The sequence below is a fragment of the Lipotes vexillifer genome, unplaced genomic scaffold (genome assembly GCF_000442215.2).
Source record: "Lipotes vexillifer unplaced genomic scaffold, Lipotes_vexillifer_v1.1 scaffold1103, whole genome shotgun sequence".
Taxonomy (NCBI): domain Eukaryota; kingdom Metazoa; phylum Chordata; class Mammalia; order Artiodactyla; family Lipotidae; genus Lipotes; species Lipotes vexillifer.
Window position 1 is genome coordinate 877,714 of NW_006775759.1, and position 26,073 is coordinate 903,786.

A 26,073-nucleotide genomic window follows, 5' to 3' on the forward strand; every position below is an offset into this window, starting at 1 on the left:
ATCTTTGCCTCCATTCTTTTTCCAAGGTCCTGGCTCATCTTCATTATCATTATTCTGAATTCTTTTTCTGGAAGGTTGCCTATCTCCAGTTCATTTAGTTGTTTTTCTGGGGTTTTATCTTGTTCCTTCATCTGGTACATAGCCCTCTGCCTTTTCATCTTGGCTATCTTTCTTTGAATGTGGTTTTTGTTCCACAGGCTGCAGAATTGTAATTCTTCTTGCTTCTGCTGTCTTCCCTCTGTATTATTTGTAATTTTACAAGTAGTAATTTATTTGTATTCCTTTTAAAAACATAGCAATGAAAACATATGATCCATGACCATGTATTCAAAATTTCAGTTCCACCCTGGATATTTTAATAGTCTTGTTCTAGACTATAATAAGAATCTAATAAGATTGAAGATCTCATCAATGCCAGCTGATACGATTCTTCCACAAAGCACAAAGCATCTGAAGTGTTTGTGTGAACAAGACAAGCAGGCACAATCTATAAGGTAAAGAAATGAGCTAGTGCCAAATACTCAACAAAAACTGAATAAATATTTATTAACTAATATTTTAAAATTTAAGCACTGACTTAGGGAATTAGTAACGTCATGAGGTACTATGCTGTTACTTCATTGTGGTATCTTTCCTTATGCTTTTGTTTGGATATTGTAATTATATACAGACATTCAATGACCGCAAATAATAAGTGTCTCCTGAAATTAATGTGTCCTTATTTTCATTTATCACTTTCTGAACTATGATAATACTTCACAGTAGATAGATAAAATCATAGTTGGAAAATTATATATTTTAAACAGGTGAAACAGACATATCAACCACAAAGCTTGATTATTATATAAAGTGTTTTATGGAAATCAGGCTTTACCTAAATAGTAATTATTCTTCACAACATCTGACCTTTCTTTTCTTTTTGTAATATTCCAAGTTCTTTTCTAAGACTAAGGCAGAACAGAAGTGCTTTGAGAGAGGTTGAAACCCATATTGTGGTACTGACAAATGGTCAGTTCAATTTGGCTTAATCAACTTCAGTTCAATCCCCTCTGTGAATATATATTGAGCATCAGAGTGGTCAGAGAAAAAGAGATAAGTAAGGCACAGACATTATCCCCAAGGGGCTCAAGATGTATATTATGATGTGATACTTAGGGGTGAATATAGCTTACTTAAATAAAGGGGACTTTTCTGAACTGGCTCTTAAATGCACAAAGGCTTTTATGATGCAAGGAAATTACAGACTCTGAGTTACTCCATATAGGAGGCAGCAGGAACAAAGGCAAAGAGCTAGAAAGCTCATGGGGAAGAGGGGGAATGCCAGGCTAACAGGCCAACTTGGGTTTCAAGTGATCCTAGCCAGTGGCTCTATCACTTCCAGAAAGAGCACTTACTGTAATGGACAATGATTCAGAGATTGGGGAGGCAGATGAGAAACCTGTCATCGAGCTGGACGATGAGTTTTAGTGACAATTATCAGAACAAAGTTAGTGGTAATGGGATTGGAGACACACTAAATTAGATTTGCCATGCAGTTGAGACTAGAAAATGAGAATACTATTATAACTTCCCAACACAATTATCATTGACTTGTAGGCTATTGCTTATGTCAGCCATCAGTAAACTATGGCCCAAGGGTGAAATCCAGCCCACGACCTGTTTTGAGCTTGAGTTAAGAGTGATTTTTATACTTTTTAAATGGTTGAAACAAATCAAAATAAAAAAAATATTTCATGACAAGTGAAAATTATACAAAAGTCAAATTTCAGTGTACAGAAATAAAGTTTTATTGGAACACAGCCATGTTCATTTGTATATGTATTGTCTATAGCTGCTTTTGCAGTACAATGGCAGAGCTGACTAGTTGCAATAGGGAGTGTGTGGTCCAGAATATCTAAAATAGTTACTATCTGGACCTTCACAGAAAACTTTGCTGACCTCTGGCTTAAGTAGTTAATGATGCATTAGCATCACCAGCTTTATAGATATTGTGCACGTGTTCATTCAAAACAGCTCAGCTGGACTGAGCTGATGAAACATTCCAACTAAGAATATCAGCACTGCTTACCATTACAGAGAATGGACAACGAATTGGACATCTTCTATTAATCGGTCCATGGTGGTGGTGTTAGGAAAGGGTTTGTTCTGGTAAACTTTCCTCTGAAGCACTGTGAGCCTTGACTTATGGTTCTCCAGTGCTTGCCATGTGGTTTATTTGTGGTAGTATGTTTTTTTCTCTCCTCTTTTTGTTGTTGTTTCTGCTGCTTTTCTCTCTTATACTATTCTAGAAAAAGACACATTAAGAAGTGATAATGATAATGCACCTCTGGACTTGTCTTCTGGCAATTTGGACCTTATAAAAATATAACCATATTTTAACTGCTATATTCACCTGCTACATTCACCGTCTAATTATACATCCTCAATTGAAAAGAAAAATCATAGAAAGAAATCTGATACCACTGAAGCTATTAGAATTTATCCAGTCTGTCTGAAGGTGGTTTTATAAGAGCAGGTTCATGTAAGTTTCAACAGGCCCCAATAATGATTGGACAAGTGTTTATGTGCAGGAAGAGGTTAGTTACACAAGTGTCTGTTGATATGTAAAATAGATTTATTCCTCCATTTTACTAATTTTTTTTAGCACACTTCTACTACATCTAATTTGGGGTAATTCAGTATGGAATCACTTGCTGAGAGAGCAAACAAAAAAAGTAATTAAGAAACAGGGTGAATCAGTTTGAAAAGCAATCTCATACAGACTGGGAAGGGAAGAGATAATGTTTCAAATGAAAAAATCTCAGTAATGTTGTCATTACCATTATTATCAATAATTAAAATAATGATGATAATAATAATAGTCCTTACTATTTGTACAATGATTTTCTACTGGACAGCTCAAAGTAATGAAATACTTCATCATTTTTATCTCTAAGAGCTCATCAAGTTAGGAAGGGTCTGGATTTCTTATCCTTGTTTTTCACATGGAGAAAATAAGGGAGAGAAGTGAATCTGCTGGTACTACACTATACAGTACGTTGGTGGTCATAATCAGAAACATACTCTCTTAACTGTTTATTCAAAGTGTTTTTGATGGATTCTCTTTTTTCTTTATCCCATACTATCCCTATTATTTCCCTCAAAGCCACCAAAGACAGAGCATCCCTAAAATAGTTTTGAAAGGTGGGAGACAGGAAAAGAAGACACAGCAGTACCTCAAACAAGATAGTGATAGGAACTCCATGAAGAGACATGTATAACCGTCCTCGTTACTTTCTCTCTCTCTCATTTAATTCAAAAGCCATGATGTTTCTTTTTTATTTTAAATGCATCATAACATAAAAAAGTACCTAAATTAAAATTAAAGTTGCTCTCTTACTTCTGTTATTCCACTTCTTACTGTTAAAAATTTTGTGTGTCTTTCTATATAATTCACTATGCACCTACACATATAGCTTTATTATGTACAAAAATTGGAACATAGTATGCATATTATTCTGCAATATTTTTTCATTAAAATATATCATTGACATTTTGCATGTTAATACGGGTAGCTCTACCTCATCAATTTAATGGCTGTATTGTTTTAATTTTCTGTCTTGATTAAGAGTTATTGTAGAATAAATAGAACTTCTGTCTTATATTTCACAGTTCTACATATTCTTTTGACGATTATATCAATATCAATTGTTTCCTACATTTACAAATTCATATTCTTCATCTGGCATGTGTTGAAACTAGTTGAGAAGCCCTTCCCTCCCCATATTCCCTCCAAACTTTTGCTTATGTCTGCTATATGCATCTTCTTTCTTCTGCAAGAAATGAATAGCAAGCATTCAGGGATGAAGGAACAGGAGTCAATTTATAAGTTTCTTACACATGTTTTCACGTAAGAAATGTGCAGAAGAGAAGTGGAGAAGTCTTTTTATATTACAGTAATTGTAATTCTAGGAACAGGTGCTTGGAATCCCACTCAAGGGAGAACTGGAGATGGAAGAGATTGGGGAGAGAAATATAGTTTCCTCAGCTACAGCCCCATGGGGATATCACAGAAATAAGGGAGGAGACCAAGTAGAGTCCCTGGAGCCTTCCACTACATTCCAGTGACTTCAGCAGGGCAGAGTCATGTAGTGAAGACACTGTTGACTTCTGCAACAGTGTTCCCACCAAACAGGATATTGAGACAGAGCCAAGATGGGATGATGGTGTGCCAGGGACCAGAATGATTATGTCACTTCCTGGTCTTGTATCATCAGGAAACGGAGTTCTCTTGATTTCTGTAAGCAACGATTATTTATTGTGAAATGCTTTACAGTTTCCAAGAAGTTTTCACATTCATGATCTCATTCTGGGTCCCACAGTCAACCATGTGCTTTAAACAGAATGGGTAGGCTGTCTCTTATTGACAGATGGACTTAGTCTTAGTTTAGACTTAACTTAGTTTAGAGTCTAAATAACTTGTCCAAGCTGGTAAGGAAAGGGCTGGACTTGGAATTCTCTTTATTCTGAAGCAACCCCAGGTGCTCCTTCAGGATAACACTTCCCTTTCCCTCAGTTCTTGTACCAGACTGCTCTGGAGATAAGAACACATGCCTTGATTCTACCAACATGCTAAATACCTCAAGAAATTTAAAATAACAGCATTGTAGTTAAACAACTTGGCCAATTCTGACATTTCATTTCCCCTAACTTCTGAGCTTGTTTAGCAGCTATTTTAACACAAGGAAATGGCAACTTTACTAATCAAACAAAAATCAGGTTGATCAACATTTTTCAGTAACATGTATTTTTGAAGGCAGAACAAATGGGAGAGGTTGAGGAAGTTTCATGCAGAAGGGATTTCCTGCAGCATTGCTGATGTTTAGAGGTAAATATTAGCTCAAACACTCAGGTTCTTTAGAAGAGACCTCTGGTTATCTCTTATGTGTATCTTCTAAGTTTGTTTCAGAAAAATAGTAAGAGAATAGAATTAGAAACTCTGCCCTCAACCTAATATGGTTCAAACTGTAACATATATCACAGGCCATTTAAGATTCTACAGTGGAAGTGCCTGACTTGGTATCTTGCACATAGCTGGCTCAACAAATCATAGCTAACTCTTAAATAGCACTTTCTACATGTGAGGCACTGTTATAGGCACTTTACATACAGTAGTTCATTTAATCCTCACAATAATCCTATAAGATTGGTACTATCATTATCATCTTCATTTTTTGAACGAGGAAACTGAGATAAGAGAAGTCAAATTACCCGCCTAAGGTCAAGAAACCAGACCAGGAATGGTTTCAGCAGCCAGGGATTAGGGTGTGTTCTAAAACAAAACAGTACTCTTCCTTCTAACTGAGTGTCCTGAATTAGTTCCTCAGGAATATCTACTTCACCTAAGCAGTGGGTATGGGTGTGCACTGTAATATAATCCATTGTTTGCTTTCTTTCTCAGGCCAGCTGTGGTGAGGGCCAGGAGGAGAGCTTGTTTGGAGCCCTGGGTTATTGGCCTCATCACCTTTATATCCCTGATTGTCCTGGCAGTGTGCATCGGACTCATCGTTCATTATGTGAGATACAGTAAGTATGGGTTGCCCTAGCATCATGTGATTTACCTCAAATATTTCCTGATTATATACCTGTTTTGATTTGCCTCAAGCTTATTCATTCATTACTATAATTTGTTTGCATAGCTGGTACAAAGAACTCTTCACCAGCCTTGTTACTCATTTAGTCCTCACAAGCCAAGGAGGATTCTTTCTTCTGTCTTTGATGTAGCAATGTTTCCTGCTGGGAATAGCATGCTAGTTTTCATACTCAGTAACAGCAATAATCAAGTCTTAATTAAGAGAAAACCATAGGAAAGCTACAGTCCAATATTTGGAGTTGTTTGAGGTCATAGGACAATCATCTTGATTTAAAATAACTCCAACTCATTGAAATCCTGACAGCTCAATAAATTGTACAATCAGGGATCATAGGGAATTAGGCTCTATTTTGTACTAGTAAGTCGGGAAAATGCTTATAGTAATATATTGTTGAATAAATGCCTATTCATTATTTTAAAATCATCTTGGTATATACTGCAAGTGATTAAAGGAGATAGGATATGCTGAGAATATTAATTACAAAGAGGTTCACTCTGTGGTAATCAGGTACCTCCCTGATAGATGAACCCTGAACACTGCTATGTTATTAGAAAGGTCCCCAGGGTACTTCAGAACTGTTCTTCTAGGGCATAACAACCCTTCTGAAGTTTCCTTCTTACTCTGTCTCAGGTTTTAATTAGTTGACTCCACTTTGACTTATTTGTTTAATATCTCCCTTAGTGACTAGATAATGCTTTGATGTTCAAGACCCTGTAACCAAAGAAGCTAATCACTTGATTCTAATTGAATTGGGAATTTGCAGCAGTTGCTGTTTTGTAAAGAGAGATGGTGATCTGTAAATTGGTTATCTTCTACTAGCAGACACAAATCCAATCTTAATTTCCTAAACAAGGTGGATTATTCCTGAAAGAAAAAGTATTCAAAGATTTTTTTTTCGGGGGGTAGAATTTGCCCACATGCAGGTCTTTGAATTTGGACTATCTGCATTTTGATAATTTCTCTGGAGCATGTTTTTTAGTATAAAAAGAATAGCTAAAATAACTTTATAATTCTACAGTTCTGTTCTGAATATATTAAGACCCATTATGTTGTAAGCATCATTATTCCTCTCCATGGACGCCTATGTTTTACGCATTTTTATATTTCTAGAACTTATTAAAGAACTTATTAAGTGCATATTAGATAATTAATGTTTACTGAATACTGAATGATAAAAATAAATGAATCATACCTATGATATTTTCTTGGGGCATATTTTGGTTTGTCTGACTTAACAAGGAATTCCTAGTCATGTTAGGGATCTTATTACTTCAGTGAGAGAAAATGTTCTTACTACTTCTCCTTTGCCTCTTCCCAAGCCAAGTATTATAAGGCTTACAAATCTTACTCATATGCATACAATAAAAACCTGGTAAGATTTCAGTAACCTGTTCCTGTGTACCCTATTATTGGGATGATCAGCTGAGTAATATGGAACACACAACGTCCACTGCCCACACAGCACACCTGAATAAACAGCAATTGTTATGATATGTGTTACTGTCATATTTGTGATCTGTCTTTTGTTTAGAGATAGAACCTAAGAACAGAGTAGATATAACACATGAGAATTTAGGTGCTGGCACGCCTAGATAACCAAACTGAGTCAAACAAATCTATTGTAGAAACAGGCAGATAAAGATGGAGGTGATCAGACTACATCATTTTGGCATAAAACCCAGGACAGCATAGAACTGTGTGTTCAGTTTTTATCCAGTGGCCTTTGGGACTGCGTTTCTGTCCCTTTTGTGATTTGAATGACAGCAGGTGAATCTATTATTAACATCATTGTAGGTTATAGAGTCACAAAGCTGTTAGAAAATTATCAGCAAAAAAATAAGTTCATCCTTATTTTTCTTTTCTGTTAATATTCTCAATAATATTTTTCAACAACTGCACATGCCATATAATTCTGGTAACTGGAAATATGTTTTGACACCTAGCAACCTTTTTGAGTCTATCAGGCAAATTAAAATATTGACTATAGATAAGTTGTTCATTTGGTTGAAGCATATAAAATTGCTGATATTTGACCATTTTAAACCTATATAAATGGCAATTTCAAATAATTCAATCTAATAACTGAAAAGAAACAGGTCTAAGGATGTAGAAGAGTATGTTTTCCTCCTATTTAGAACCTTACTATTCAACATGTGGTTAGGTACCAGCAACATCCGCCTCATCTAGGAGCTTGTTAGAAATGCAGAATCTTGGGCCCAACTTTATTTCTTTAATTAATTTTTATTGGAGTATAGTTGATTTACAGTGTTGTGTAGTTTCTGCCACACAGCAAAGTGAATCAGTTATACATATTCATATATCCACTCTTTTTAAAATTCTATTCTCATATAGGTCATTACAGAGTATTGAATAGAGTTCCCTGTGCTATACAGTAGGTTCTTATTAGTTGTCTATTTTATATCTAGTAGTGAGTATATGTCAATCCCAATCTCCCAATTTATCCCTCCCCCCACTTCCCCCTTGGTAACCATAAATTTGTTTTCTACATCTGTGACTCTATTTCTGTTTTGTAAATAGGTTCACTTGTACCATTATTTAAAATTCCACATATAAGCAATATCATATGATATTTGTCTTTGTCTGACTTCACTCTGTATGACAATTTCTAGGTCCATCCATGTCACTGCCAATGGCATTATTTCATTCTTTTTTATGGCTTTCTTATTCCACTGTGTATATGTACCGCCTCTTCTTTATCCATTCCTCCATCAATGGACATTTTGGTTGCTTCCGTGTACTGTAATAGTAAATTTACAATACAATACAATTTACAATACAACACAATTGCTATTGTAAATAGCACTGCAATGAACATTGGGGTATGTGTATCTTTTTGAATTATGGTTTTCTCCGGATACATGTTGGGCCCAACTTTAGACCTAAAGTAAACTATTGGTCAATATTTAGATAAATTTAAAACGTTACTTGAAATTGTGTATATTGTGATCTGCTTGAATTTCAGGTCAAACATTCCTCAGGGCAAGGGCAAGGTCATTCAGTGAAAGAGAGGGAGGAAGGCAAATCCTCCCTAGACCCTCACTTAAGTGGCTAATGCTCAGGAGACCCTGACTTTTCAGTGTCATCCATCTCCTTTATGCATAACCAACCCCTCCCCAGGCCTTGTCCGAGTCTGACCAGAGGTTTCCCTTTCTGTCCCAACAAATCCTCTGGATGGCTAGAATGTTCTTTTGGAATTTACTGGTAGTTTTTTTTTTTTTTTTTCTTATATAACTCTCATGTAAAACTAGAGATTTCTCCTATAGCCTCAGTGAGTATATTTGGTTTTTTCCACTCCAAGAAACAATATATAATGAAAATTTGTGCTTTGGGAATTAGACCTTAGCTTGAAACCCAGTTCAGTCTTTTCTGGCCATGTCATGTTGAGGTTGGGCAATTTATTTACACTTCTGAGATGGTAGTCCTTATCTGTTAAATGTGGATAATACTACTTTCTTATGGGAGTTATTTTAAATTGAATGAGATATGCAAATATGCTTGGGACACAGGTATCTAATGTTAGTTTCCTTTCCCTCCGGGGTTTAAGTGAGGGAAAGGATGAGAAGCAAGAGAGCACCTGAGATTGATGAGGCACACTCCATTTTCCTATCATAACCATATGCAACCATCATGTTCCAGATGCTTGGCACAGAGTCTCTCACAGAAAAGATAGTCAGCATGAATATTCTTGGAATGAATCTTCTGAGCTCTGTGCTTGCTTCATGTACAGGAGGGTAGAGGAAAAGCTTGAATTGTTGCACTAATTCTTCAGCAGACCAAAAACATGGGCTGCTTGAACTGGATGCAGAAAGTGGAGACAATGGCTAAAGAAACAGACAAACAAATTCCTATGGCTGGTGGGAGAAAATAAATAGAGTGACAAGGGAAGCAGGTGAAACTAAGTAGTGTCTCTGGAGGGTTATGTCCGGTGGCAACTATACCTCCTTAAACTTCTATATACTGAGCTCCTAGCATTTTTTTTTTTTTTTTCCCGTGGTACGCGGGCATCTCCCTGTTGTGGCCTCTCCCATTGTGGAGCACAGGCTCCGGACGCGCAGGCTCAACGGCCATGGCTCATGGGCCCAGCCGCTCCGCGGCATGTGGGATCTTCCCAAACCGGGGCACGAACCCGTGTCCCCTGCATCGGCAGGCGGACTCTCAACCACTGCGCCACCAGGGAAGCCCTGAGCTCCTAGCATTTTAATCCCTACCCTCATCTCCTTATCCAAAATAAATATTCTTACACTAGAGCCCCTATGGCAAGAATTGATGTGTAATTTATGGAATTGGAAGAAATCTACTTTTAAAATATAAAAATGCATTTACTCTTGGGAAGCTTCTGAATCTATTCCTGTTGATATGCTCAGATGGTGTGACTTACTGCTTCTTGTGGCTTATTCAGGAATGGATAACACGTGACTAATTAGCCTACAGGAACACCAAGCATTTCATATGGCTTTTATACTCTAAATCTTATGATGATGTACATTGTTGTCTTTTATTTTGAGATAACCATGAAGGTTAGAACAGGATGATGGAGATGTTGACCAGGGTAGCACTTTTTCCTTTCTCAGTCTGTCTAGCAACTACCAAATGGGGAAATGATGATGCTTTACACACATCTGATAAAAAGTATGATGAGTTTTTTCCTCTATCCTTGTAGATAAAAAGACGACCTACAATTACTATAGCACATTGTCATTTACAAGTGACAAACTATATGGTGAGCTTGGAAAAGAGGCTTCTAAAAATTTCACAGAAATGAGCCAGAAAATTGAATCAATGGTAAGCATTTTATTCCCACTTCTAGGGTATTTGTTATCACTTTTTAACATAATTTTTAGTATCCTAGCTTCTCAAACATCCATTCAACTTATCTTGTATATCTTGCAAAATGGGGAGAGGCCCTACCTGAGAGATATAAGACAAAACTAACAATACATGACTTGGAGGAATATGCCTTACAGGGCTAAACCTAGTGACTTTTAGCCATTTCTTTTTGTACCTCCTACTCACCCTTCCTTAGCTAGTGCTACAGTATTGATCAGCAGAGTCTAGAAATTCTGAGAATGTTAGAGTGACCCAAGATACAGTTGTTGTATCATTGATTTCCTAAAGAAGAGACCTTTAGCAAAAGGACACAAGATTGAAACTATTCAGACACATACTTGAGAAGTATCTTAGTATTTTAAAATATCCAACCTTGGACAAGTTTTTGGTACATAAGTCTATAGGAAATCCTTGGATATTCATCTTTATCCTTAGGGCATCAACATTCATCCTGAGGAATGAATTGAATATTTTAAATAGTAGAAAATTTAGCAGTATAGACCAAAAGAGCAAGAGCCTGGGTGATGACTTCTCTTCATTGTCAGACTACTTAGAGAATAATTTAGACTTTTCCTCGTAGCCTGTGAAGTAGTTAGTGGAATGATGTGATGGAAAACACCCTAAACTAGGAGTTGGGACACCTAGTTCTAGTACCATTTACTACCCAGTGATGTGTCATTGACATATCTCTTTATCATTCTGGAAAAATTCTCTTATGTGAAAATTAAGGCACTAGACTAGAAAATTTCCAAATTGTCTTCCAGTTCCAATATCCTGAGTGAGAACAGAATGTCAGTGGCCCACCTGGAAACTGCCTGGTAGACTAGGAGCCTGAGGATTTGGATACTTTGCTGAGGAGAGGGTCAAATCCTGGTTGTATTTGTACTTGTAAACACCAAACCAGGGAAATATCAAATAAGCTCTTTTTAAGGAGCTATATTTTAGGATATATATACATATATATGTGTATATATATGTATATATATATATATATATATGTATGTTTAAAATATAACATATATTAAAGGAAAGGAAATTGAACTAAAGAGATCAAGTAAAGATGCAACTATTTTCCTTGTTTTTTGTGCCATTCACTAAAATTTTTATAAGATCCAGACTGACTTAAATATATAGGAATATAAATAGGACTCTAATACTCTTAAAAATTAATAATTTTGAAATTGTTTGATAAAAAAATAAACCTTTAAGTAAATATTTCCAAGTGAATGCTGTCATTAGAGAACTCATTTGAATTGTGCTGATTTGTCTCATAATTGAAGTAACTTTCCTTGGGCACAAAGACTCAGAAGTCAAACAAAATGTAAGAAAGAATAAAAAGGCTCATTGTTTCTGTCAGTCAATTACCAGCTTGTAGTATCTGTGTTTGGTAAATATCCATACAGTGAAAACAAGAAACACTTGATGTGTTTATCTTGACTTTTAATTTAAAATTTTAAGTTGGCTAGAATTCTTATTTGTAGTAGTAAGAAATACCTCCACAAAACACATTCTTCCACCCTATTAGAATAAACCTTATAGGAGGTATTAGGCTATGTATCCCAGTTCACCTGGGCCTTCCTAAGAGCATCTTGAGTGCTGAATTGAGTGCAGATTATGACAGGATATTTGGTAACTTTTTCACCAGGTTTGAGAACCACGTGACACCATTATGTGTTCATTTCCCCCTTCCAAGTACTAATCAAGCCCGACCCTGCTTAGCTTCTGAGATTAGATGAGATCCAGCATGTTCAGGATGGTGTGGCCATAGATTGTCCTTATTTTTATGATCTACCACTTGACAGTTTTTTCATTTCCTTTGTTTATCTACTGTAAAAGTCTGTATCTCACAGTGTGGATGCTTACTCTTACTTTTCAAAACCCAATCTGTTTATTCTCTTTTGACTCTTTCTGAGTGTAACATAGAAGATGTCACTCCTGGTCCCCCTACTATGGCTCCCCAGCTCCTATAATTCCTAAGGCAGAGTTCAGTTGAAATCACTGAGTAGAATACAAAAAGAGATTCCTCAAGTTTAGCACATTGTGAAATGTCAGTCAATGTGTTCTGCTTTTAAGTTTTTTAAAAATGTTTTTAAGCTTTGAATTAATTTGCAGAATTTCAGAAAATTATCCTTGCTGACATATTTTGAATATTTTTGGAACAGGTGAATAATGCATTTCATAAATCTTCATTGAGGCAAGCATTTGTCAAGTCTCACATTATCAAGTTCAGGTATGTAGATCTAAAATGCTGACTTCTGAATATAATTTAAAGCTAAAGCTGTTAACCTGGTCAGTAATAAATACTGTCTGAAGTGATATGATATAATTCAATTCAACAGACGTTAATTTGGTACCTGCTCTGTATAAGTCATGGGTTACAATGTGCCTTACTCATTCTTTAAATTCAAAAGAAGGCATTTGCAAGATGATTTTGAGGGACAGAAGTGTTATTGGTGGCTATGTTATAGAACTGTTTTTTTGTTTGTTTGTTTGTGTGTTTTTTTGGAAACCCTAATTAGCACAAATAGGGACCTAAGCCACATCCCTCGGTTTAATAGCAAATAAGTGTCCTATGTAAAATAGTGTAGTAGATGAGATTTTTCTTCTCCTCTTGGTTCTCCTTCCTACCAATTTTCTTTCCTTTCTTTCATTCCACTCGTTTTTTCTACAAATACTTAAGATCTCAGATCTGATCATCAACCATCAATAAATAGAATCCAGAACATAACATTTTAAGCAAAACACTATACGAGGATCTTAAGTAATGTATCGTCTTAATACAAATTATTTTTATTTTTCAAAATAAAACAAGAGCTATTTCCAACATTATTTCAATGACAAAAACTCCAAGTTACTTCTCAGTCTATTACTTAGTTGACATCTCTGAGGTGTTAGTTTGCTCACTTTCTCCTGAAAATTCCATACTGTTTGGTGTTTGAAATTTTACTTTTTCTTAGATCTGCTTCTCCAGTTCTTAAATTTTCACTCTCTCAAGGGGACTTCATACACCCACAACATGGTTTCATGTGCTATTGAAACCCAAGTTTCTATTTCCAGTCTAAACTGTTGTCCTGATTTTTAGAACTATATGCCTGCCCACGCACACCTCCACATGGAGGCTTCACAGAAAATTCTTAAACTCAAGAAAAACCCAATCACACTAATGAGAAAACTGGAAGTCATCCCACACTCCTCCCTTTCCTGGGCCCCTCGCACTTTATGAATAACTACCAATTCTGTCTTCCAAATAACTTTCTATTTTGTTTATGCCTTCATCCCAGAAATCTTGCTACTCATTATTCTTTCTTCTGTTACTACAATATGAAGAAGTGTAATTTGTTGGAAAGATAAAGTCATTCTTAGAGATGTTGATTTGAGGTACTAAGGGACCTTACAAGCCTGAAATATGTGTCTGACGTAAGGGAGGAAATGGAAACTGAGCTGAAGACATAAATTTGCTCAACATCAACTCAAAGTATTAGAAAGTGTGGGTGTCAACAGAATTTCTCAGAAAAGGAGTAACGCAAGAAAAAAAAGATGATGAAGAAAGCTTGAAGAATGACAGTATTTAAGGAAATAGAAGAAAAATAGGAACCTAGGAAATAGGGAAGGAGCAGGAAAAATGAAGAAATAAGAGAGGCACAACTGAATCTAACAACAGAACATTTCAGGGAGTGAGTGGTCAGCATCAACAAGACTCCTGAGTTGCCAAGTAATGTGACTAGAAAGAATCCATTGGAAATGTCAATGAGGAAGTCATTAGTGTTCAAGCAGAGTAACAACTCAGTGGAACAGAAGGGGAGGATGCAGACGGTAATGAAGTAAATATGAGGCAGAATGTAATTTACCCATTTAAGAAGGTTTTCTGTGATATGAAGGTGTGAGATAAATTGTATAGCTGGGGTAGAGGGAGAGTTTTATTTGTTTTTGTCTCTATTAGCCAGCCAGTATAGGAATAGTTTAAGATAAATAAGAAAGAGTAAGTAATAGATTACAGGGTTGCTGAGGCAGTGAAATGGGATGATATATATAACAATAATCTCTTTAAAGTCCTATTTGTTTTTTTCAGATTACAAAAACGATAGAAAATTTTATAAAATTCAAATAACACAGTATTACAAAAAATAGAAAGTGAAAGCCCCCTCTCCAATAATTTCACACCCAGAAATGATACGTTTTGTTAACAACTTATATTTAACATTTTCCCAATGACTGCATATAGCTCTATTTCATTCTTTAGCTGGCTGTATAGTATTTCACTACAAGTATATGTCAAGATTGATTTAGCCAAGGCCCTTTTGATGAACACTTGGGTTGTTACATATTTTTCTGATTTAAAAGTAAGGTTATGAGGCCTTGCCTGGTGGTGCAGTGGTTGAGAGTCCGCCTGCCGATGCAGGGGACACGGGTTCGCACCTCGGTCCGGGAGGATCCCACATGCCACGGAGCAGCTGGGCCCGTGAGCCATGGCTGCTGATCCTGCACGTCCGGAGCCTGTGCTCCGCAGCGGGAGAGGCCACAACAGTGAGAGGCCCGCGTACAGGAAAAAACAATAAGGTTATGACAACATATGTGTACATATCTCCTTGCACACAAAAGAGTGTATTTGAAAATTAAACTTCTAAAAGCAGAAACGCTGCATCAAAGATGGATAGTCAAATTTATAACAGATAAACTGCCTTCCAAAAATGAGATTCTAATTTATATTCACACTTACAGTTTGGGAGCACAGGAGTTGATGCAGTATACAGGGAGGATTAAAATTGTTTGGGGTTCTGGTTCAAAATGGTGAAGTAGGAAGAACTGAACTCACCTTCTCCCATGGACACACTGAGTCTGCAGCTACATAAGAAACAATTTTCCCTTAAAAAAAATAAGTTGGCTGAGTAAATACTACACATTGGGCAAATGAGAAGAAAACCACATTGAAGCAGGCTGGAGACAATGGGACACAATTTTGTCATAAACTCCACCCCAGCAGAGCAACCCACACCAGAAGAAAACTCAAAACCCAGAGATTCTCCCTGGTGACTGAAGGGTTCGAACCCCATATCAGGCACCTCAACTTTTAGGATGTGCACCTGAGAGATGAGCCTCCAAAACATCTAACTTTGAAAATAAACAGTGTTTGAGTCCTGAGAACCACAAAACTGTAGCCATCTGGGAGATGGCTTTTAAAAGGCCCATGCACTTGGGCTCACCCATCCCAGGGCCCAGCACTGAGGCAGCTTATTGCCCCCAGACTAAAAGGGAACTGATTGCAGTTAAAAAGAAGGGGTAGAGTAACTGACAGAGAATGAGAAAGTGTTGTCAAGGATGATTCCAAAAAAAAAAAAAAAAAAAAAGGATGATTCCAAAGTAGTAATTCATTCAAATAATGCTAAAGCTAGTGAACACTCTATCTTGGAAATATAATCACGTGAAGTCAAAACAACTTGCTCAAGCTTTCTAATGTCCTTAGGATTGGGAGTTGTTTAGGATAGTCTGAAGGCTGCTTAGGAGAAATCACTGGATTTACTTAAGCCACTGGAAATTAAGCCTGAAAGCCAAAGCCAGAGTTGATTTCATATTTACCATACATTTTATTTGATAATTTTGAATGGTTGACAAGAGAATTGTTTTTTATATTAATAACCCAAGTATTTAACTAGATCCTATGGTGGTAAGGGAGATCATGAGCATACTAGTTGCTAATCAGAGAGGCTGAGATGGGAGTTCTATATATGACAAACAATAGGAGTATAGAAGAAAACAAATTAGAACTTTTAAAATTGCATTTATGGATTTGTTTTGTGTGTGTGTTTGTGCTTCAGATGAATGACAAAGAAAAAAATAGAGTTTGATATTACCATAAATCTTATTTGGAACTTTATCTTTAAAAACCATCTTTCTCTTTTTTTTTTTTTTTTTTCCTTTTTGGTCCATAGTCAAGAGGAACATGGAGTATTGGCTCATATGCTGCTGATTTTTAGATTTCCCTCTTCTGAGGATCCTGAAACCGTAAATAAAATTATTCAACATGTTCTACATGAAAAGCTGCAAGATGCTGTAGGACCCCTTGAATTAAATCCTGAATTAGTTGAAATTAAAAGTAAGTTTATTTCCTATTATGTAGTTCAATTCTCTTACATAGAATAGCTCCATGTTAAGTTTGGTCTTGGGCACTGATTTTTTTTTAAAAGTTTTTGGATGTCTTTCATTGTAGGGATCTTGCCACCAACAGAATATTTCTTTCAGACTAAATTGGTTCTAATGAAGTTTAAAATTTCTTAATACTACCTTATACTTACACCACCCATGCAAGTCTGTCATTAACCCCTGAGCCTGTGTTCTTTTTCTATGTTGGGGCTTGCACTTTAGCTATAGAATCCAATGATAAATGGAGAAAGTGGCTTTGTGCGTTTATTCCTCTTCTTTTTCTTGTTGCTTACTTTTTGTGTTCTGAGTATGATGGATGGAAAGTTTCATGCCATCCACATATTTGCTTTCAAATGTCATTAATAAACCTTGTTAGCTTCTTTACTTAGGCCCTTTACTGATGAAAAGTTTATAATTTAGTTTCTGGTATAAATTATTTTTGGTATATTTTACAACTAATTTGATAAATCTGAGGTTTTTGTTTTTGTCAGGGCAGGGGGACAAGATAAACAGTGATAGGTCCTCATTACTAGAAAGTAAAAAAAATAGGAGATCCTTAGGGGAAATAAAAGACTGGTTAAAGCTAAGTCATGTGCTATAGAACAGTGTTAGTCTGTAGAAATAGTGTGCCAGCCACATGTATGATCTTAAACTGTCTAGTAGCCACATTAAAAAAGTAAAAGTAAACATGTGAAATGTATTTAAATAATTTATATATTTAACCCAATATATCCAAAGTAGTACTATTTCAACAAGTAGTCCAATAACTGACTACTGGTTGAAATGCTAATGTAATTTACATTGTATTCACAATGTAATTTATATTGACAAATAGCCCATGTAAATATTATTCATGAGATTTTTTTTGTAATAAGGCTTTGAAATCTATTGTATATTTTATATTTACAGCGCATTTCAGTCACATTTCAAGAGCTCACTAGGCGCATGTGGCTAGTGAATAGAATATTGGATATGGTAGCACTAGAAACTACAGAATAGGGGACAAGTAGAAAGAATGAATACAAGTGCTGATATAAAACCTGACAGATGTAACTAGAGGCCTAACCTGGTGGTCAGCCCCTCTACTTGCTTAGAAAAGGAGGCTCACTTGTCAGGGCCAGCTATGTAATTTGTCGGGCCCAGTGCAAAGTGAAAGTGTAGGACTCTTTGAAAAGCAATTAAACAATGCTGTTAAAGGTACTAAGATATAAGACTTTGCTTTCTTTCATGGTCTCTCTTGACTTATGGCATTTTTATTTGTTAATTAATGATTTCTAAGTGAAAAAATCCAAACTTTAAATTCCTAGCATGAGTTTTGCTGTTCACCTTCATATTGTGAAATGTCAATTTCAAATGTAAATATAAAAGCATTTAACTTTTATTTGGAATCATGAAAATTATACAACTGTATTTCATAGCTCATCCATGCATGTATTTTTGTTCCATGCAATGGAAACACTACAGAAGTCTAGCTCAACATTTTTTATTTCCCTTCTTGATACAGGCACATTTTACCAATGCTCTCTACCTTCAGCTAATGTGAGGAAGAACCAAAAGATCCTTCTTTGTCATTATTTTCAGCTGAAGCTGTTGGCTAATACAAAGAAATAACGGGAGCAAGAAAGGATATGAGAGGGTCCCTTAGTCATTCATGTTTATTAGAATGCCATTGCCTTCTTTTGTGTTCTAAGCAAGTTCTGGTTCAAACAGAAAACAGCCTCCTGAGACTGTCACTGCCCTCTGCTTACACAGTGGTAGACATCACACACTGATACTCACTTTGAGTTTGCTAAACATTGTGGGTCCACTAGAATTCTTAGTTCTTAGGATATTGTTCATGATATATACAAATGGGGTAGCAAGAATCCATGGGCACACCTATTGTGTATATATCCTCTGCCCATGCCATCTCTATTATCCTGTCAAACTTCACTTCCAAACATGTTATGAGATAAAATTATTATGAATTTCAAGACAGTGAACATTAAAACAAGTGAGATGTCATGCTGAGAGCAGGACTCAGTGCAGATACACAAGTCACACACCCATGAATTCAGCCCTGTTAGTAGTATTGTAAAAAAAAAAAAAAAAAAAAAAAAAAATAAACTAAATAAATTTAAAGATCTAATTGTCTTTATTTAATGATTCACAAATTGTGCAGCATTCCGCCTTAGCAGATAGATAGGAGCTCTGAGGAGCTGTACAAAATGGAAGATTTTTATAGCCAGAAGGAGGTGAGACTAGGAAGCTTTCTAACAGAGTGGACTGTGTCATGAAAGGGCAACTTCATTTGGGAGTAGGTGGGGTCTATCAGACAGATTACATCACTGGTGCCGACCAGGTAATTCCAGATTGACTGATTAAAGGTCACATTCCTGAGACATGCTGAAACTGCAATTAGGCTAGGTATTAGGCGGTTTGCTGATGTAGGACTTAGCACAAGTCACTCCATTTTGAGTCTCCTTATTTCTTTTTTTAACAGTATCAACATGCAAAGCCATTTAAAGCTTGTGTTTCCATATTTATTTTCTGTTTGGATGATCTGTCCATAGTGTAAGTGGGGTGTTAAAGTCCCCTACTATTATTGTGTTACTGTCAATTTCCCCTTTTATTGTTGTTAGCATTTGCCTTATGTATTGAGGTCCCCCTATGTTGGATGCACAAATATTTATAACTGTTATATCTTATTCTTGGATTGATCCCTTGATCATTATGTAGTGTTCTTCCTTATCTCTTGTAACAGTCTTTATTTTAAAGTCTATTTTATCTGATGCGAGTATTGTTACTTCAGTTTTCTTTTGATTTCCATTTGCATGGAATATCTTTTTTCATCCCCTCACTTTCAGTCTGTATGTGTCCCTAGGTCTGAAATGGGTCTCTTGTAGACAGAATATATATGGGTCTTGTTAAAAGATACAATAGACCAGATAGATTTAATTGATATTTATAGGACATTCCACCTGAAAGTGGCAGAATACTCTTTCTTCTGAAGTGCGCATGGAACATTCTCCAGGATAGATCACATCTTGGGTCACAAATCAAGCAGTGGAAAATTTAAGAAAATTGAAATTGTATCAAGTACCTTTTCCAACCAAAATGCTATGAGATTAGAAATCAATTACTGGAAAAGAAACTGTAAAAAAACCAAACATATAGAGGCTAAAAAATATGTCACTAAATAATCAAGAGATCACTGAAGAAAGCAAAGAGGAAATAAAAAAATACCTGCAAACAAATGACAATGAAAACACAATGACCCAAACGTGTGGGATGTAGCAAGAGGGAAGTTTATAGCAATACAGTGCTATGTCAAGAAACAAGAAAAATCTCAAACAAACAATCTAATCTTACACATAAAGCAACTAGAGAAAGAAGAACAAAGAAAACCCAAACAGTAGAAGGAAAGTAATCATAAAGATCAGAGCAGAAATAAATGGAATAGAAATGAATAAAACAATAGCAAAGATCAATAAAACTAAAAGTTGGTTCTTTGAGAAGATAAACAAAACTGATAAACCTTTAGCCAGACTCATCGAGAAAAAAATGGAGAGGACTCAAATCAATAAAATTAGAAATGAAAAAGGAGAAATTACAACTGACACCACAGAAATACAAAGGATTATAAGAGAACACTACAAACAACTATATGCCAATAAAATGGACAACCTCAAAGAGGTGGACAAATTCTTAGAAAGGTACAATTTTCCAAGACTGAACCAGGAAGAATTAGAAAATATAAACGACGATCACAAGTAATGAAATTGAAACTGTGATTAAAAGTCTTCCAACAAACAAAAGTCCAGGACCAGATGGCTTTACAGTCGAATTCTATCAAACATTTAGAGAAGAGATAACACCATCCTCAAACTCTTCCAAAAAATTGTAGAGGGAGGAACACCCTCAAATTCATTCTATGAGGCCACCATTACCCTGATACCAAAACCAGAAAAGGTATCAGAAAAAAGAAAATTACAGACCAATATCACTGATGAATATAGATGCAAAAATCCTCAACAAAATACTAGCAAACACAATCTAACAACACATTAAAAGGATCATACACCATGATCAAGTGGGATTTGTCCCAGGAATGCAAGGATTCTTCAGTATATGTGAATCAATCAATGTGATACACCATATTAACAAATTAAGGAATAAAAACCATATTATCATCTCAATAGATGCAGAAAAAGCTTTTGACAAAATTCAATGCACATTTATGATAAAAACTCTCCAGAATGGGCAAAGAAGAAACCTACCTCAACATAATAAAGGCCATATATGAAAAACCCACAGCAAATATTCTCAATGGTGAAAAACTGAAAGCATTTCCTCTAAGATCAAGAAGACAAGGGTGTCCATTCTTGCCATTATTATTCAACATAGTCTTGGAAGTCCTAGCCATGGCAATCAGAGAAGAAAAAGAAATAAAAGGAATCCAAATCAGAAAAGAAGAAGTAAAACTGTCACTGTTTGCACATGTCATGATACTATACATAGAAAATCCTAAAGATGCCACCAGAAAACTACTAGAACTAATTGATGAATTTGGTAAGGCTGCAGGACACAAAATTAATGTACAGAAATCTCTTGCATTCCTATACACGAACCACAAAAGATAAGAAAGAAAAATTAAAGAAACAATCTCATTTACCATTGCAACAAAAAGAATAAAATACCTAGGAATAAACCTACCTAAGGAGGCAAAAGACCTGTCAGTACTCAGAAAACTGTAAGACAATGATGAAAGAAATCAAAGATAACATAAACAGATGGAGAAATATACCATGTTCTTGGATTGGAAGAATCAATATTGTGAAAATGCCTATACTACCCAAAGCAATCTACAGATTCAGTGCTATCCATATCAAATTACCAATGGCATTCTTCACAGAATTAGAAGAAAAAGTTTTACAATTTGTATGGAAGCACAAAAGACCCCAAAGAGCCAAAGCAATCTTGAGAAAGAAAAACTGATTTGGAGGTATCAGGCTCCCTGACTTCAAACTATACTACAAAGCTATAGTAATCAAGACATGATGGTACTGGCACCAAAACAGAAATATAGATCAACGGTACAGGATCGAAAGCCCAGAGATAGACCCATGCACATATGGTTATCTAATTTATGATGAAGGGAGCAAGAACATACAGTGGAGAAAAGACAGCCTCTTCAATAAGTGGTGTTGGGAAAACTGGACAACTACACGTAAAAGAATGAAATTAGAACACTCCTTAACACCATACACAAAAATAAACCCAAAGTGGATTAAAGACCTAAATGTAAGACTGGAGACTCTAAAACTCTTGGAGGAAAACATAGGAAAAATATTCTTTTACATAAACCACAGCAAGATCTTTTTTGACCCACCTCCTTGAGTAATGGAAATAAAAACAAAAATAAACAAATGGGACCTAGTGAAACTTCAAATCTTTTGCACAGCAAAGGAAACCATAAACAAGACAAAAAGACAACCCTCAGAATGGGAGAAAATATTTGTAAATGAAGCAACAAAGGATTAATCTCCCAAATATACAAACAGCTCATGGAGGTCAAATCAAAAAAAAAAAAAAACCCAATCCAAAAATGGGCAGAAGACCTAAATAGACATTTCTCCAACGAAGACATACAGATAGCAGTGAGGCACATGAAAAGATGCTCAACATCACTAATTATTAGAGAAAACTACCATGAGGTATCACCTCACACTGGTCACAATGGCCATCATCACAAAATCTACAAAAAATAAATGCTGGAGAGGGTGTGGAGAAAAGGGAGCCCTCTTGCACTTGGCAGGAATGTAAATTGATACAGCCACTATGGAGAACAGTATGGAGGTTCCTTAAAAAACTACAAATAGAACTACCATATGACCCAGCAATTCTAGTACTGGGCATATACCCTGAGAAAACTATAATGCAAAAAGACACATGCACCCCAATGTTCATTGCAGCACTATTTACAATAGGCAGGACATGGAAACAACCTAAATGTCCAATGACAGGTGAATGGGTAAAGAAGATGTGGTACATATGTACAATGGAATATTTCTCAGCCATAAAAAGGAATGAAATTGGGTCATTTGTAGAGATGTGGATGGACCTAGAGTCTCATACAGAGTGAAGTAAGCTAGAAAGATAAAAACAAGTATTGTATATTAACACATTTATGTGGAATCTAGAAAAATGGTACAGATGAACCTATATGCAGGGCAGGAATAGAAATATAGATGTAGAGAACAGATATGTAGACACAGGTAGGGAAGGGGAGGGTGGGACGAACTGAGAGATTAGGATTGACATATGTACACTACCATGCGTAAAATAGCTAGTAGAAACATGCTATAAAGCACAGAAAGCTCGGTGCTCTGTGATGACCTAGATGGGTGGGATGTGGGGTGAGTGGGGTGTGAGGGAGGTCTAAGAGGGAGGGGGTATATGTATACATATAGCTGATTCACGTCACTGTACAGCAGAAACTAATACAACATTGTGAAGAAAATATACTCCAATTAAAAAAAATGCAAAGCCAGAATTTTCTCTAGGAAAAGCTTGAAATAAAGAACAGTTTATTGAAATAGGGAGACTAGTGGTGGTGTTTTATTTACTGAGAATAAATGGTCACTTCTTCTTCATTTTTGTCATTTTCCCCAAATATAGCCAGAATAGAGAAAGTCAGAAAGAAGCCTCTCAAGAATACAGATTTTTTTTTTTTTTTTTGGTAAATCAATACTATTAAATACTAAAAGAAAAATTAACTTTAAAATTTTTGCATTTAGAACTCCCATCTTACCATGTTCTAAGAAAATAGGTTGGGCCATTGGAAATCTACTGAGTCAGAAAATTTGAGTTCTTAAAGTTTTATGTATCTGTCGGTTGGTTTAGTGTTTGGATAGGATTAGGGCCTGATTGTTGACAAGTCAACAAACTAAGGAGCCACTGGCTAGAGTTGAATGACAATTTGAGGGCAAACTTGCTAAAACTTCAGCAGAAAGAAGACCTGGAAAACGATAACATTTGCTTTTAAATGGGAGTAAGGACAAATTTATGGCCACTGGAATATGTTATACAGATGGAACTATGCCTATGAGTTTGGTAAAAAAAAAAAATCTGAAATAATGGTCAATAAAAATACTATTACATCTAGGGAATCAATACTCTGGTTTAGAATATTATGTCCCCCCCAAAAGGCTGAACTACCTGCATCTTATTTCCGGCTATTAAATTCAGATTCCTGGGTTTCAGCACAAAGCTACTGAGTCAGAATCACTGGGAAGAGGAACAGGAATTTACAGTATGAAGATGCTCTCTAGGTGACTTTTAGACACACTAAAGTTTAAGAAACACTGTTCAAATCTCCCTTCTCCCCAAGACAATGAACTGTTCTATCTATGATAAACTGTGTTGCTTTTTTTTTTAACAACATAGAGATACTATCCGATAATGGAATTGAGCAACCTTTAGTATTTGAAGTACTCAGAGGCGTTATGAAATTCTGATGTGCAGACCCTGTTCTATTCACCATTTCTGTGTGTTTCAGAAATCAACAAGACAGAAACAGACAACTTTCTGAACAATTTTAAGTTTAATATATCTATTAAAATTGCATTACCTGAATGAAAAATTTAACTCTGGATTATTTAGGCTTACTTTGTTGGTATTATAGGGTCAGAACAAAGTTTGATCTGTGCACAGCTCATGGTATTTTATCTTATTTCTGAGACACATTTTATTGCAAAAGGATAAAAACTGGGAGGATTTTGGAATGGATGTATGGGGCTTGTGGAAGATGTGTAGTGGAAGAGAGTAGTACAGTTGTTAAAGAAAAGGCAAAAAAACTTCTCAATGTTCTGATTGCAGATATCTACAATATACTCTCATGAACATTTTCTAAAGATTATATAAAAGTAATCTGTATGTTGTTATTTGTCAGCTAGAGGCAGAAATTTAGTGTTACTCTACACTAAATAAAATCTTGATGTTATTAATCCCTATTGTAAAACTTACAGACAATTATGGGGTTGGAGTATAGACTGATGAAATTATTGAAGGCCCAGATAATATCTTCACTCATATTTAAAAAAAATACTGACTCAAGGCTTAGTGTTTCCTTTCCCCTATAGCAGAGTACCCTGCCATGATTTAGAGAATACATTTGATATTTAACAGAATTAGTACACAATACATTTATGTTAAAAGATGAAAGGAAGTGTGTTATTCACCAGCTCAGAATGTTGATTAATTCACAAACTTAACTAAACATAAAACCAAAGGATAATCCCATTACCTAAATGGCATATATTTTTGTCACCAATATTTAGTGGGAACTTGCTATGTGCTAGTGCTGTGTTAGTCAATAGGGATATAAAATGGATAAGATTTACTCCTTGCTTAAGGCAGCTCATACTCAAATGAGACTAGATATATGAGACTAATGCATAAACAGAGTTCTAAAATAATAGCTCTCAAACAGGGGCAATTTGGCCCCCAAGTGACTCTGTCCTATTGTGGCATTTTGGTTATCATGATTGTAGGGGGGATGCTATTGGTACTAGTGTATATAGGCCAGGGATCCTTTAAACATCCTATTATGCATGAGACGGCCGCCCACACGAGGAATTATCCATCTATCAGTGTCAATAGTGCCAAGATTGAGACATCCTGTTATAAACAATATCCTCATACTAATATTAGATATATATGCATACAATAATATAAACTAATATATATTAATCTATTATATAGAGATATATATACACACAGAGTATTATTATTGTTATTATTATTTTGATGTAAGCATCAAGAAAGTCATAAGTAATCCAGTCTGGAGGCAAGGGAATTATTAGGGAAGGCATTCTAGAGAAGGTCATGACTGATTTAAATCTTACAAGATGAAAAGGAGTTAAATAAATGGAACACTACAGTTTAAGCAAAGGTAAGAGCAAGAGAAAATATTTGATACTGTTGGAGCACAAAGTATAAGAAATTTGAGACGCAGTAACATAATTTGATACTTAAAAAACAACTGCTAACTAACGCATCATCTCTTTTGCAGGCTGTGGGACACGAAGGAGCAAAACTACAAGAAAGAGTCTCAGGATTGTTGGTGGGACAGAGGTACAAGAGGGTGAATGGCCATGGCAAGCTAGTCTGCAATGGGATGGGATCCATCGCTGTGGAGCAACTTTGATTAATGACACATGGCTTGTGAGTGCTGCTCACTGCTTTAGAACGTAAGTCCTGAACCTTGAGAATGACTAAGGGTAAGCGAAGTGCACTGGGGCTTGGCAGGAAGGAAATACCTCATGAGAGATGAGTTTAATACAAATTAAAGATCATATACATATGAGAGTGGGAAATTCATAAACCTTAGTAAGTGGTTTTATAGTTTAGAAATGGAAATGGTACCAAAGTACATGTAGATAAATTATCCATTGACAACTACACAATAATT

At 35.8% G+C, this 26,073-nt stretch overlaps 1 protein-coding gene across 1 annotated transcript in view; it reads left to right on the forward strand.

Moving 5' to 3' along the window:
- The first annotated feature begins 5,394 nt into the window (after window positions 1–5,394).
- The window catches only part of TMPRSS11E (transmembrane serine protease 11E), a 28,298-nt gene continuing 7,619 nt past the window's right edge, over window positions 5,395–26,073 (forward strand). Inside the window, 7 exon segments of the mRNA XM_007450177.1 lie at window positions 5,395–5,419; window positions 5,422–5,565; window positions 10,315–10,436; window positions 12,644–12,711; window positions 16,409–16,572; window positions 24,160–24,198; window positions 25,675–25,852. Coding sequence (XP_007450239.1) covers window positions 5,395–5,419; window positions 5,422–5,565; window positions 10,315–10,436; window positions 12,644–12,711; window positions 16,409–16,572; window positions 24,160–24,198; window positions 25,675–25,852 — 740 coding nt within the window.